General features: G+C 36.7%; 1 protein-coding gene across 2 annotated transcripts in view; it reads right to left on the bottom strand.

Annotated features, from left to right (window-relative positions):
- The window catches only part of LOC150094680 (sialin-like), a 143780-nt gene that overhangs the window by 21330 nt on the left and 107745 nt on the right, over positions 1-14705 (bottom strand). For both annotated transcript variants that reach the window (XM_090411368.1, XM_090411367.1), the window contains exon 9: positions 11741-11873. In XM_090411368.1, coding sequence (XP_090267494.1) covers positions 11741-11873 — 133 coding nt within the window. The remainder of the gene's footprint in view (positions 1-11740; positions 11874-14705) is intronic.

Genomic DNA, 14705 nt, shown 5'->3' with positions numbered 1-14705 from the left:
GTGAGAATATAATAAATTTAATTTAATCCTTTATCCAAGTGTGAGCAAACAAAGTTTGCGCCTGAAAGTATCTTCAGGACTGGGGTAAGGTGGTACAACACCAGGGCGATTCCTTGCAAAGGTGGAGCAAGCTACCAACACTCCCATTTTGCATTATGGGAGATACTGAGATGGGAGTGTTGGTAGCTTGCTCCACCTTTGCAAGGAGTCGCCCTGGTTTTATACCACCTTACCCCAGTCCTTGGATAAAGTGTGAGCAAACACTTGGATAAAGGATTAAGTGAAAAATAAACTTTCAACATCTTTCTCTAAATCCAGAGTAATTTATTAAAAAAGTGGCACACCATTTGGCAACTCCTATAGGTAGAGATGACCTGCTAATGCTTCTGGCTAGTATCTCCACTTGGGCCTGGCTCCCACTGAAGAGACCTCAATAAAGGTCGAAACTAGTCTGGGTAGTGGCCCTTCCCTTAATGCATAACATTAGACATATCCGCAAGGAGATATGTTTTGCATTATGGGAGATACTGAGATGGGAGTGTTGGTAGCTTGCTCCACCTTTGCAAGGAGTCGCCCTGGTGTTGTACCACCTTACCCCAGTCCTGAAGATACTTTCAGGCGCAAACTTTGTTTGTTCACACTTGGATAAAGGATTAAACTAAATTTATTGAATTGACTTCCCTATTCAATGTTGTTGCTTGAGAGACTAGATTCTGCATTTGTTGGTCATTCTCATACTCACTCGCCTCATGGGCCTACACGCACTCACTTGCATCCATCTTAGTTGCCTAAGTTTTCCTGACTTTGCACTTCAGCACTCTTGGTAAACAAAGCTCTCTCTAGAAACATGACACCAAAACTATTTAAATGCATACCATCAGCATTACAGAAATCCTTCTTTCTGTCAAACTCAAACCATAGGTGTACAAACCCTACATCATTCTTTCTGCACAATCTGTGTATTGATTTGTTTGCTACAAAGCCCTTCTCTTCAGTTGACCTCTACCACGGTGAGGCAGGATGCTTACAATCTTCACCTTCTCATCCTTCTTTTTTGCTTCATGCAACAACTCCTTGACCCTCCCTCATAAAATACTTCTCACCTCTCAAATCATTAGTGCCAATCAAGACAATCAGTTCTTTCATCTAATCTTTCTGCATCCAGATAGCATCACTAATATTATTAACTTTTGTGCCAGGAAAAAGAGATTTTGTTTCTCTTTCATTAAATACTCCTCTGATCACAGAATCTCCATACAAAATTTTCTCCTTACTTCGTTTTATCTCAGACCTGCTTCTCCCCCTTTAAAGCTCTGCTAATTTCTGAAAATGACATTTCTGCAATTTTTTGATTTTGTGCTTTATGCTGTGAAGGATAACATGCAAGCACGCTATTTCGTTATATAAGTCCACTTCATTCTCTTGTATTTTCACGAGTACATGTTCATGATTAATTTGGACATTAACATTTTCTAGTATTTAAAGCAGAAGTAAACACTTGCTTTACTCTCTCCATCCAAATGACACTCATTCTTAAAACACTGACTAAACAATCGTCACTAGTTTCTCTCTTTTTCTGTTAAGCCCTTCAGGTTTCGAGATGAATATATCTCGCACATGCTGCACTAAACAAAATCATGGAAATTCAATCAACTAACATTTGATGTCTTTGCTTCCATTGTTCTACCACACATAGGTGCCAACAATATTGAATTTTAAAAAAAAAATGCACAGTTTACTTAAAAACTAAATAACTCAGTCTACCACACACACAGCTATATAAAACAATAACCTACAGTGAATTAATCTATTATTATCTAAATTATGAAAAAATGACATCTTTCAGCAGAGCTTATCACCACCAGCAACGTTTACAATGCACCACCTCTTGGCAAAATACAGTACTTTTTTGTAACCCTTCAAGTCTTGCAAGAGAAGAAAATCATCTCTCATCTAAAGACATTTGCAAACTTCATGTCACAGTGAGATTCAAATCCACACCTGTTAGCCAGAGTGTAAATTGTTAACCAGGCTGGCCAGTCTTATTTTTGGAATCTTTCTGAGATTGCAAGATTGGTCATGTGAGAGAGGGAGGGATTTCAAAAATACATTTGCATACAAGCAGGAAAAGAAGACAATTATCACACATGGATGTAATGAAGATAATAGAAAAGCTAGAGGTGGCTAGCTTTCACAAACTCTTTGGGTTATGATTATACTGTAATCATTCTTCCTCCTACTTCCTCAAGTAGGAGGAAGAATGATTACAGAAGGATATCTTTAATTAGTGCCGATGGTAGAGAGGTTAAAGAGACAGACAATACTGTTGACTACCGAGTGACCACCTTGAAAAGGTATATCATCCAAGTGAGATATTATGGCAGAAGTAACAGGAACCGATGTGAGAAAAGACCGATGAACTGCAGGTACTTAGGATATTGCAAAATATGAATGAAAATACAGCTGTTGGATTAGATAAGATATTGGCTCATGTTTTAAAAGAATATACAGGGGAACTGGCAATGCCTTTGACTAGGCTGTTCAATTTAAGACTCAGCTCTAACAAAGTCTCAAGAGAGTGGAAGCAGGGTAAAAATAATTCCACTGCATAAATAAGTATCTAAGTCTGTGGTAGCAAGTTACAGACCAAATAGTATCTCAGGAGTAGTAGTAACTGTACTGAAAAAAGTTGGTCAAAATGAGAATTCAGGAATGGGTGGATATGAATAAAAATACAACCTTTCACGAAGCTGTGCTGTTCCTTGTAGAGGATCAAGCAAGTCTTTGTGAAGGGTTGGTGATGCATTATTAATCTACTAACTTTTTATAACAGAGTGAGTTGGATAAAGAGAATGGCTACACGATGATACTGCTGAATTTTGCAAAGGCATATGACAGGATACCGTCCGCGCGGTTAGCCTAGTGGCTTTGCGCTTCGCAACCATATGCCTGGGGAAGGAGTGGCCTAGGTTCGATTCCCGTCGGAGACGTGAGGAGCTGAAGGATCTTCCTCAGCCATAGCCAAGTTAGCCGGTCTTGGGCACGGGCAGTAGGGTTTTTTCCGCCAGCTTATCTAGTGTTTTTCATCCCGCAAGTAGGCAAACCGGCCCCTTGAACACACAGGGATACAGTCAAGAATACCTTGAGGCATAGGAGTGACCATTCTGTCCTCGTATTTCAGTTACGAAATCCAAGCATGCTTGGAAGGTTGTGGGCCTTAAAGGCCTGTTAAAGCCATTGGGATAGGATAGATATGACAGGATACCACATGGAACTCTGAAGAAGCAGAATCCAGGAGAAGACAGGTGACTAGGGGGGGGGGGGTGACGAAGGACTCTGTGCTTGGACCACTGCTGTTTAACCCTCTCATGCATAAGGGCCTCATATGAGGACACATATATTTTCCCTTATAATAATTATTCATTCATAATTTAGTGCTACTGTATGCATGTAGTCCTCATCTAGGGAGACTAAAGTGTTCTTAGAAACCACACCAGATGGCAGGAGTTTCAACAGAGTCGCAGGAATACCAATCTCTTTGCAGTGCAGCATGGTGGTGGTATCAAGGAGAGTGAAAAGCTACTGTTTTGTTGATTTGAATTTGGTGATTTTATGAGTCTTCTGGAAAGTTTAGTATGGTTTTATATATTGTTATACCTGGTAGATGAAGTGTGAATATTTAATTTGTTCATGTTTATTACCATATTCATAAAATGAACTTGAAAACAACCTGCCCTTACATTAGGACAATATGTTTGTGAGGTAATCTATGTAGCAAATAGTTTGAGGTTAGAAAGTTCTTGTACAATATCTTTATAATTTTATTTATTTTATTTTTGCAAACATAATGAATAGTAAGTGTGTTAATTGGCATTATCATCTCTTTTACAGATGGATAACCAAAAGCCAGGTCCATCAGGCATAAAAAAGGCCTATTATCACAAGAGACTTACTGAAGAAGAGATTGAAAAACTGTTGGAGGAATCTGAAGATAGTTTGGAGCTGAGTGATTCTGATGATGATCCTACATACCAGCACCACAAAATGATCCTACAGAGGGTGATAGTTCAAGTGAAGACAGTGATGTTCAGTTTCCTTCCCTGTTGGTCAGACTCACAACGTTCAAAGTCCAGCTAGTGTGCAAAATACAGCTGTTGCTGGTCATATGCCATTGCAGAGACAACCAGTGTGGTTTAGTGAGAAAAATAATCCCTTTGCTGGTACCGAACTACAGTTTAGAGGAAAACACCAAGTAAATATTCACAGAGAGAGCCCTGTAGACTATTTTTCACAGCTGTTTCCAGATGAACTGATGGATGAAATTGTGAAACAAACTAATCTGTATGCATGCCGTAAAGGCAAAGATAATTTAGCACTTACTGTAACTGAACTCAAAATTTACCTTGGAATTGTACTTGTCATGACATACATAAAATACCCACGTGTAAGGCAGTATTGGTCTTCCGAACATGGACTGTGCATGGATGTCAGTGAACAGATGGAAAGACATAAGGCGATATTTGCATTTTGTTGATTCAGACACAATACTGACAATAAAGACAAAGCAATATGTATAAGACCAGTGCTGCAAAAGTTTCATGAAACATTCCATGCTGCTTTCAGCACAGAAGAATTTCAGAGTGTAGATGAGATGATGAGTCCATTCAAGGGACGTTCATAACTCAAAAAATACTTACCTAAGAAACCAAAAAAATGGGGTTTCAAAATGTGGGTGAGGGCAGGCATTTCAGGATCTGCACCTACATTTGATCTTTATGTAGGTGCAGATCCTGAAAGACAAAATTCACTCATTCAGTGCAAGTGAAAATGTAGAACAACTGGTAAAAACTTCAAGGTATATGCAGACAACTTCTTCACAAGCATCCCCCTAATTAAGAAACTAAAGGAAAATATTATTTATTATGTAGGTACATGCAGAAGAAATCAACTTCAAGGTGCTGACAAGAAATTGAAAAATGAAAAGGATTTGTAGAAGATGGGATGAGGAAATATGTCAGTTACCACATCCTCTGATGGCGCTGTCACTAGATGGGTTGATAACTCAATAGTACACGTGGTATCTAGCTACTTAGGAAAGGAGGCTGTCAGTGTATGTCAGAGGTTCAGCTGTTTATAACAAACATATAGGTGGAGTGGACCTTATGGACTCTCTTGTGGCTTCTAATGCATGGATCATTTGGAAATGGGAAGAAAAAGAAAAATTGGATTTTTTGGAATTCAAATGAAGAGTGGCAACTGCTTTGATATATCAAGGTTTAGCTCAGCTAGGTACAAAGAAATGAGGATGCCCTTCAAGTCAGATACCACCAGCATTAAAGAAATGCAAAATTCACTCTATGCCACACGAGAAATGTTTTGACGGTGGTGAACACTTCCCAAAAAAGACAACAGGTGCTAATGCCAATCATTGCAGAGATGTACACTGCAAGAGTAAAACAAGATATATCTGTGGTAGATGTGAGGTTCCAATCTGTCCGGAATGTTTTCAGTCTTTCCATACGAAATGAGGCAAAGAGAATAAGACTGTTCTTGATTTATAGCTCTACTGTAAATTCTAATTGTTCTACTTTTTTGTATGTACTAAGTAATCCAAATTTTGATCATTCATGCAGTGTTTCAGCAAAATAAAAATTGTTTATAATCTGTTTTGTCATAATTATAATGTCTTTCAATGAAAATAAATTCCTAAGTCTAAGTCATTTCCAGAAATATGTCTTTAGTCTGTTGGCATTAGTGCATAATGTCCTCAGATGAGGACATCGATTTTTTACATATACAGGACACAAATTTAGCAAAATTAATGAATTCGTGGTAATACTGTAAAATTAAATGGTACTGTATCATGCCATTATAATTTTTTTTAAATGAATATAAAAATTCATGCATGAGAAGGTTAATTTGTACATAAATAATATAGGAAATAATTTGAACGGAAATATTCAGTTGTTTGATACAAAGATGGATAGGGTAATAGTTAATCAAGGTAATGTATAGCTTGCAGGATGATTTAAATAGGTTGATAGTATGGGAAAAAGATAATGGATGTTCAATTTAATGTGGAAAAGTGTAAAGTAATGCATATTGGGATAAACAGATTACAAGCTGTGTTCCACACTGATGGAACTGTACTCCAGGAAAAAGATGAAGTTAGAAATTTAGGGGTGTTGGTAGATAGAGAGTTAGAGTTTAGAGGACATATTACTAAGGTTGCCCATAAGATTATTGTGTGGATATAAAATAGCTTATTGAACAGAAAATAATGCCTAGTTTTTTATTGTTTTGTATTTGGTTGAAAGGATTAAACTAAATTTATTATATTAAAACTTGAGTTTTCTTGGTTTTATTCGTTGACCATATATTAATAAATGATATACACAAATTGTCAACAAGTTTCACCAGCTATTCTGTCTGACTTCTTCACAACAAGTATGACGGTACAATAACATTTTCTAGTAAAAAACACAGTCAAATAAATTAAAATTAAAACTGATGCGTAACATCATAAGCATGGAGCATGGTGCCTCAGTCATTGTTTATTGAGCGCATTGTATAGTTTTTAGCGAAATTCTGGTAAGCTGAGTGAATTTATTATGCTTTTCCAGATGTCTTTCAGAATCATTCCTTGATTTCTGTTTAGATTTTCTCCCGAACGGAGTACAACCGCGGCTTCTTTGAAGTTTCTACATCAAAAACTTCTTCTATATAAGGCATGGAGCTGTTATCCCAATCGATGGTGTGGTTAGAGATCGAGAAGTGATGGGCTAATCCTGAAGTGTCTGTTCTGTTGTTGTTCACGTCCCCTATATGTTCTTTTTTTCGAATTTCCAGGCTTCTTGATGTTTGTACAACATCCCAGGAACATGGGATGGTGTATACACCTCCATATTTTGAAGAAGGCATTAATGTCCTTAGGAGATCTTAAGATGTGGCATATAGTTTTGACAGGTTTGAGAGCAACTCTGATGTTGAAAGACTTCATGCATTGCTTAATACAGCTTCAACCTCCTGTCACGCAATATACATTGTCCATCGTCATCCCTTACACAGGCTCAGTTTCAACAAAAATAGCCAAACTCATAAAGACTTTCAACGTCACAGTTGCTCTGAAACCTGTCAAAACTATACACCACATTTTAAGATCTCCTAAGGATATTGCCTTCTTCAAATACACAGGTGTATACAACATCCCATGTTCCTGTGGATTAAATTATAAGCCAAACATCAAGAAGCCTGGAAATTCAAAAAATAGAACATATAGGGGACGTTAACAACAACAACAGAACAGACACTTCAGGTTAGAGATCACTTCTTGATCTCTAACCACACCATCAATTGGGATAACAGCGCCATGCCTTATATAGAAGAAGATTTTCAATGTAGAAACTTCAGAGAAGCTGTGGTTGTACTCCATCTGGGAGAAAAATCTAAACAGAAATCAAGGAATGATTTTGAAAGACATCTGGAAAAGCCTAATAAATTCACTCAGCTTACCAGAATTTCATTTCGCTAAAAACTATACAACGCGCTCAATAAACAATGACTGAGACACCACGCTCCATGCTTATGATGTTACGCGTCAGTTTTAATTTTAATTTATTTGACTGTGTTACTCCACTCTTTTTTTTTTTACTAGAAAACGTTATTGTACCACCATACTTGTCCTGAAGAAACCAGACAGAATAGCTGGTGAAACTTGCTGACAATTTGTGTATATCATTTATTAATATATGGTCAACGAATAAAACCAAGAAAAAACTTAGGTTTTAATGCCTAGTTTTTTTAGAGGATCTTCTTTCTTCTTCTCCCTTTTGCGTATTAGGCCTACTGGCCTGTTATGGGCTAACTCAAGTCCTTCTAAGTCGTACCCACCCTGAGGATAAGGTGACTAGCCCTATGTTTCCCAGTACATCCTGTGGCTGTAGCTCGTGTGTTCACAGGGCCAGTTTGCCTGTTTGCAGTAGGAAAACCCTCCAGATAAACTGGGGAGAAAAACCCTGCTGTCCAAGACCCGCTAACTTGGCTATGTCTGAGAAAGATCCTTAAGCTCCTCACATCAGCGACAGAAATCGAACCCAGGACACTCCTTTCCCAGGCATATGGTTGCGAAGTGCATAGCCACTAGGCTAACTGTGTTTTTTTGAGAATGAGAAGAAAAAAAAAAGTCCAAGAAGAGAGGTCTTGTCCTTTCTGGTGATGTGTCTATTACTGAGGATAAGGGAAGGTGAGATGAGCTCCCTTATGTGAAAAAAAAAGACATTGAAGGTGACTAGGTTATCCTTGACTCAGTGAAAATCAGTTATTAAGGAACTGGTTATAGATGATCTTGATGCTTGAAACATCTGAGAACTACATGGTCTGTCAAAGGAGTAGGATAAATGAAGTGTGCTATCATTGGACATCTGCAACGGTGGCGAAGCCCGTAGAAAGGATGCCATCCACCATGACATGCATTAACCGACTGAAAGAAGGCAGTTTGCAAAACAGGCATTGATGCCAAACTGATTGAAATCTCTAGAAACACCAAGGGCAGCGGTACGTTACTCTGAACCTTTCCATGGCAAAGGACTGTAAACTTCATTCTTTTTCTGTTATTTTAATCACTGCCCTTCCCCCACCCCATTTTCATTTTTCTGTGATCTTCACCCATTCATTCATCCACTTTAAGTCTTATCTAAGATTACTTACATCACAAAAAAATTAGATTTCACTCAACTAGTGTACTTGCATGTCTTTTCTTTAACAGAGAAGTTTATTGAAGTCTTCTCCTCTATTACTGAAGTAAAGCACTGCTATCCCAATAGAGTTACATTTGAGAACACTTTAAATCAAAAGAAAAAAAAAACACATTCTTCTTGCTTTACAAAAAGGATTTATCTCACTCCCTATTATATGGAGCATATAGCAGATCTGGCTAAAATACAAATGCATGTTACATTATGTGTCCTTCAATATTAATTCCAGTCTTTCTTTCCTTGGAGACAGTAGATAAAGATCTATATGATAATTTTCTGGCATTATGGAATTCACCTTGCCTCCACTACTTTTTATGCTCTTCTTTTCTCTCCTTAGTTTTAGCTAATATTCTACCTTTTCCATAAAAAGCCAGATGTTTCAAAAACCGTAACCATGGTGTATGTCCATTAATTAGATTCATAGTGAAACTCAAGCAACAATAGGTTGCCATTACATTACAGGTGGTTGCTAGGAATGTAATTACTGCAGTAATTATTAAGTATTATGATGACATAAGATATAAATGAACCATTATAGATATAAAATAATATGCATATTTAAAATTTCTATATAGTTTCCTAAGGATTTCATTATGAAGATCTTAAGCAGGTTGACTACTTTAAATATATTTTAATTTCTTTTTGTTTATTATCATGTATGAAATTTATACATAACTATAATATATGATTACATGAGATTTTTACAATAACTTTTTTGTCGAGTATGATTCTACACTCTCTCTCTCTCTCTCTCTCAACACACACACACACACACACACACACGTACGGTGCAAAAAAAAAAAAAACAGTACTGAACTTATAACTACAATAATATGTTATTGTAGTTATTCAGTACTATTTTTTTTTGTGCCATACTGTACGAGGGCGGTCTGAAACGTTCTCACCTTTAACCATAGATGGCAAAACACTATTGGCAAGATTTTTTTTTTTCTAAGTGGTACATCTGTCATAAGCATCCATGTAAAATTGCAAGTCATTCTATCAAGTAGTTTGTTTTATACAGCTGTCTGAAGCAAAAGTGTTGGCTGCTCAGTTTTACTCATTGATACTCAGTTTTATCCTTGAAATGGATAAAACTGAGTATCATGCAATTATAAAATTCTTTGTGAAAGAAGGTTTAAAGGCAAAAGAAATTCATTTGAAGTTCATAAAAGTTTATGAGCACTCTTCTCCTTCATTTTCGACAATTAAGAAATGGGCTGCCAAGGCCCATTTCTTAATTGTCGAAAATGAAGTGAAAACATCTTCAAGGTTAGTACGTGGCCGTACTAACCTTGAAGATGATCTACGTGAAGGACGTCCAAAAAGTGCAACAACAACAGAAATCATCGATCAAGTACACAATATGATACTGACCGGCGAGTCAAAGTGCGTGAAATTGCTGAGACTATAGACATTTCAAAATAACATGTAGGATATATTTTGCACATGAAGAACTGCAAATGAAAAAGCTTTGCACAAGATGGGTGCTGCGCTTGCTCACCACAGATTAAAAAAGCACTTGCATGAAAATCTTTGCAAAATTCTTTTATAATAGAGAAAACAAATTTAAAAATATGTAGACAAAAGAAAATGTACTACTAATATATATATAACCAAATATTTTGATCTGAACAGTGTTTGGAGCATTTTAACAAGAATAAAACTGTTTTTGTGTGTCGATTTGTTACTATGGATGAGACTCGGATTCACCATTACACACTTGAATCCAAACAGCAGTCCAAACAGTGGACAGAAGCCAGTTGTTCAGCACCAAAGAAGACAAAGTCGGTTCCATCAGCAGGAAAGGTCATGACATCAGTGTTTTGAGATGCTAAAGACATTTTGTTTATTAATCATCTTGAAAAAGGTAAAACAATAACCAGTGAATATTATTCCGATCTTTTAACCAGATTTGATGAAAAAATTTGTGAGAAAAGACCTGATTTGCAGAAGAAAAAAATGAAGACAATGCACCTGACCACAAAGGCATTTTGGCAATGGGAAAATTAAGGGATCTGCACTATGAATTGTTGGAGCATCCACCCTGTTTCCCAGATTTTTCTCCATCTGACTTCTATCTCTTCCCAAAACTAAAACTCTTCCTTGCTGGTCAATGTTTTTTTCAAATCAAGAGGTGATTGCAGCTATAATGAAAATTTAAAAACATTTTGCAGATCTTACTGAGAACCACTACAGGTGATAATGGTGCTGGAGCATCACTGGAATAAAGATATTAGTCTTAAGGGAGATTATGTTGAAAAATAAAATAAAAATAATTTCGAAATTATAAATTTGTTTTTTCATTGTTAGACTGAGAACTTTTCAGAGCACCCTTGTATATATTCAAATACAATGTGTTTCTGTTTTTCTTGCTAATCTTCCACCTGTTCAACCTAGCGTACTATTACATATATGTTTAACCTATGATGCTATAAAGAAAAAATTATTTTATAGTAGAGAAAACAAATTTAAAAACATGTAGACAAAAGAAAATGTATTACTAATATATATAACCGAATATTTTGATCTGAAGCTTACAGATTATCCTCAATGTAACTAACAATTCAAAAATGTAGAATGACAATAATGGATTTCACAAGCAAGATCCCAGCTGCATACTATACTGGTATAGTACTGAGTTATAAAGTTGATACATAAATACATACACACCCACAAAAGAGGGGGGGGGGAGTTCTTGTTTACAATTAATGAGGATAAGAATTTCCAACATATTTGTCTGTTCTACAAACTAAATTGCAAAGTACCAAAGTCAAGTGAAATTGAATAACAATCAACACTCAGAAAGAATCATATCATGCCCCAAATTCATTAGCAGTGAATGACAGGATTATTTCGATCATGCAATGAATGATATTACAGAACTAAATAGTTGCATGCAAGTTAGATAACAATGCTAAAATATTTTCGAAACCACTTCAATACTTTTTTTTTATCAGTCCTATATTTGAAGAAAATTTTCTTACCTATAGTTTGAAATAATTTTCTTGTCGGAGTAACTTTTAAATATCCTTTACATCGAACAAAATCAGATAAAAATCCACCAAGGAAAATGGAAAATGCTTCTAAGAGATACATCAGAGCATTCAACAGTCCTGTCTGTTAAGTTAAAAAGAATACTGAGTATAATGCTAAATTATGAAAATTACAAGTTACAGGGATTGTTCTGTAAACTATCAGGAAATACTAAATTATTTTACTAGAATTTTTTAGAACATATACCATTCCATCCTATTCTCAGCCGTACAGCTGGTCGGGGTAGCTATACGATACCATACTAGGGAGATGATTATGAGCAAGGTGGTTTCCCGTTGCCCTCCTTGCCATAGTATATTTTATGGCTGTAGCTGCGTGTGTGTTCACGGGGCGGGTTTGCCTGTTTTGAGGGATGAAAAACATGTTACCAGGAGGAAAAAACCCTCCACCTCCATATGAGGCCAGTTAACTCACCTTTAGTTGAAAGAGACCAGATAAAGGTTCCTCAAATCACTAATAGGAATTGAACCCAGGTCTTCATCTATACTGACTGAGCTATGGATGCTCCCCTACCATTATCAATTAAAAACATTTCCAGAAACTGAAATTAAATGATTATACTAATCTTAAAAAACAAACTTCAAAAAAGTAAGCAACATATGAGATCTCATCAAAAAAGTATGGAAACCAAAGAACTTAGGGAAATTGCTCCTCTTCAAATATGCTCCTAGAAAAAGTGCACCTAAAAAGTAAAGTATGCTTTGGTATCAGATTTTTTACAAAGCAAAAAAACTTTCTAGGTCATGCATACCTCTGTTCTAGCATTCCTGCTACATGCTAAGAATTCAGCAACATATTGATACTGAACTACAGTGATCTCTTACTATAGTAAACTTGAATATTACTATAAATACCAAGCTTTCATGGAGTCAAAAGACTCATTGCACATGGAGCAAAGCAAGCATATTGTGCTTTAAACATATTCAACATTATGCAGTCATCATATCTTTAGCAATGCATTTCACACACCAGTTACTCTCCATGTAAAGAACCTGCTCCCTCGTTCACACCCTCCTTATACAATTCCCAGGGACGATCTCTTGTTCTACTCATCTCCAATTCTATGAAAAATTTCTTCAATATTAATTCAGTAATAACTCCATACTAACTTATGTGTCTCAATCATATCTGCTCTCCTCCTATTCACAAGGCTCTGAAAACTACATTCCCTCAATCAGTCTTTGTAATCTATCCTTCTTCTTCTGCAGCTTGTCCCACTTAAGTGGGGTCACTGTTAATGATGAGTCTCCTCCACATCCTCCTGTCTTGGGCTGTCACCACATCCAAGTTCTTCATCCTCAAGTCTTCTTCTACCAGCTCCCTCCATCTCTTCTTTGGCCGCCCATGCTTCCTCCTTCCTTGCACATCCATCTGCATGACCTTTTTTCCCACATATTCATCCTCCCTCCTCATCACATGACCAAACCATCTCAACCTTGCCTCCTGTATCTTCGCTCCTGTTCGTAACTTTCACTGTTCCCCTCACATAGTCATTTCTCAGACGATCCTTTCTGGTCACACCACACATCCACCTAAGCATTCTCATCTCTGCTACCTCCATCCTGCTGATGTTATTTTTCCTCAGGGCCACAGTTTCCACAGCATACGTCATAGCTGGCCTCACTATTGCATAGCCCAAGTTGTGAAGTTATCACATCAGATTATGGTAATGATGTGGACGACAGGCATTCAGAATGAAGTGGTTATGGTTCCATTGTATAAGGCCTCGATCAGGCCACATGGATTATTGTGCAGAGATTTGGTTAACTGGTTTTTATGGGAATGAGGGTAGATTAGAAAGAAAGTGAGATGCAGGATACAAGCAGGTTGGAGGAACTGGAGAGAGATGGCTAGAGTGCTATGCGATGAGAGGATGCCGATCAATCTGAAAGGCAAAATCTATAGGACATCCCATTTTCTTTCTAATCTATTCTCATTCCCATAAAAACCAGTTAACCAAATCTCTGCACAATAATCCATGTGGCCTGATCGAGGCCTTATACAATGGGACCATAACCACTTCATTCTGAATGCCTGTCGTCCACATCATTACCATAATCTGATGTGATAACTTCACAACTTCGGCTATGCAATATCTGAATTTAGGTTCCTTTCCACAACTACTCTCAGGTCTCTCTCTCTCTCTCTCTCTCTCTCTCTTCCTTCAAAATTCCTGCCAACAAAGGTACACTTCACATCTCATTCTTGCCTACCAAATTTCAGAAACTTTGTTTTTTAAAGTATAAGCTACCAACTTGTAAAGTGGCAAAAGTATCAAATGCATAATCTAAGAATGCATGAATATAATATATATCTCTCTTGTCCAATGTATTCGTTCCCTTGTTATAGTATAAAAGCAAATTTATAAACATGACTTCCCTTTAACAAATCCATGCTGACCATCACAGAAAATATCTGTTATCGACCCATTTCTGTATCCTAATTCTCACCAACCTCTGAAACACAAGATATAAGCAGATTAGCCTACAATTTGTATTACTAAAATTATTACAATTATCAGATATCTAGCAAGTACAATTAATTACAAATACTTTACATTTTTTCGTTAATAATATCAATTTCAAATTACAAAACCAAAGATACAAAGCTGAAACTAATATGAATTCTAAAATACAGTAAGAATTGTAAAAATAGTCATAATGTAAATTATGATTATTTCTACAACATGACCCCTTACTTCCCCTGATATCTTGTTCACATCATGCATTACATTTCATTCGAATGACAATCTCTCCAGATGACTCACACCAAATACATTTAAATGCAATCTATCACTTCTGTACAATCCATCCTTTCCTTGAATACATCCCAGGCTAACAACTGCACTCTTTTCTCCTCACACAGCTCTGATGACATTTCATTCATGATACTTGC

This window comes from Typopeltis vanoorti, chromosome 21 (assembly GCF_054136105.1).
Source record: "Typopeltis vanoorti isolate ZY-2024b chromosome 21, IOZ_Tvanoo_1.0, whole genome shotgun sequence".
Lineage (NCBI taxonomy): Eukaryota > Metazoa > Arthropoda > Arachnida > Uropygi > Thelyphonidae > Typopeltis > Typopeltis vanoorti.
Note: the sequence above shows the minus strand (reverse complement) of the source record. Positions and strands in the feature narration are given on the sequence as shown.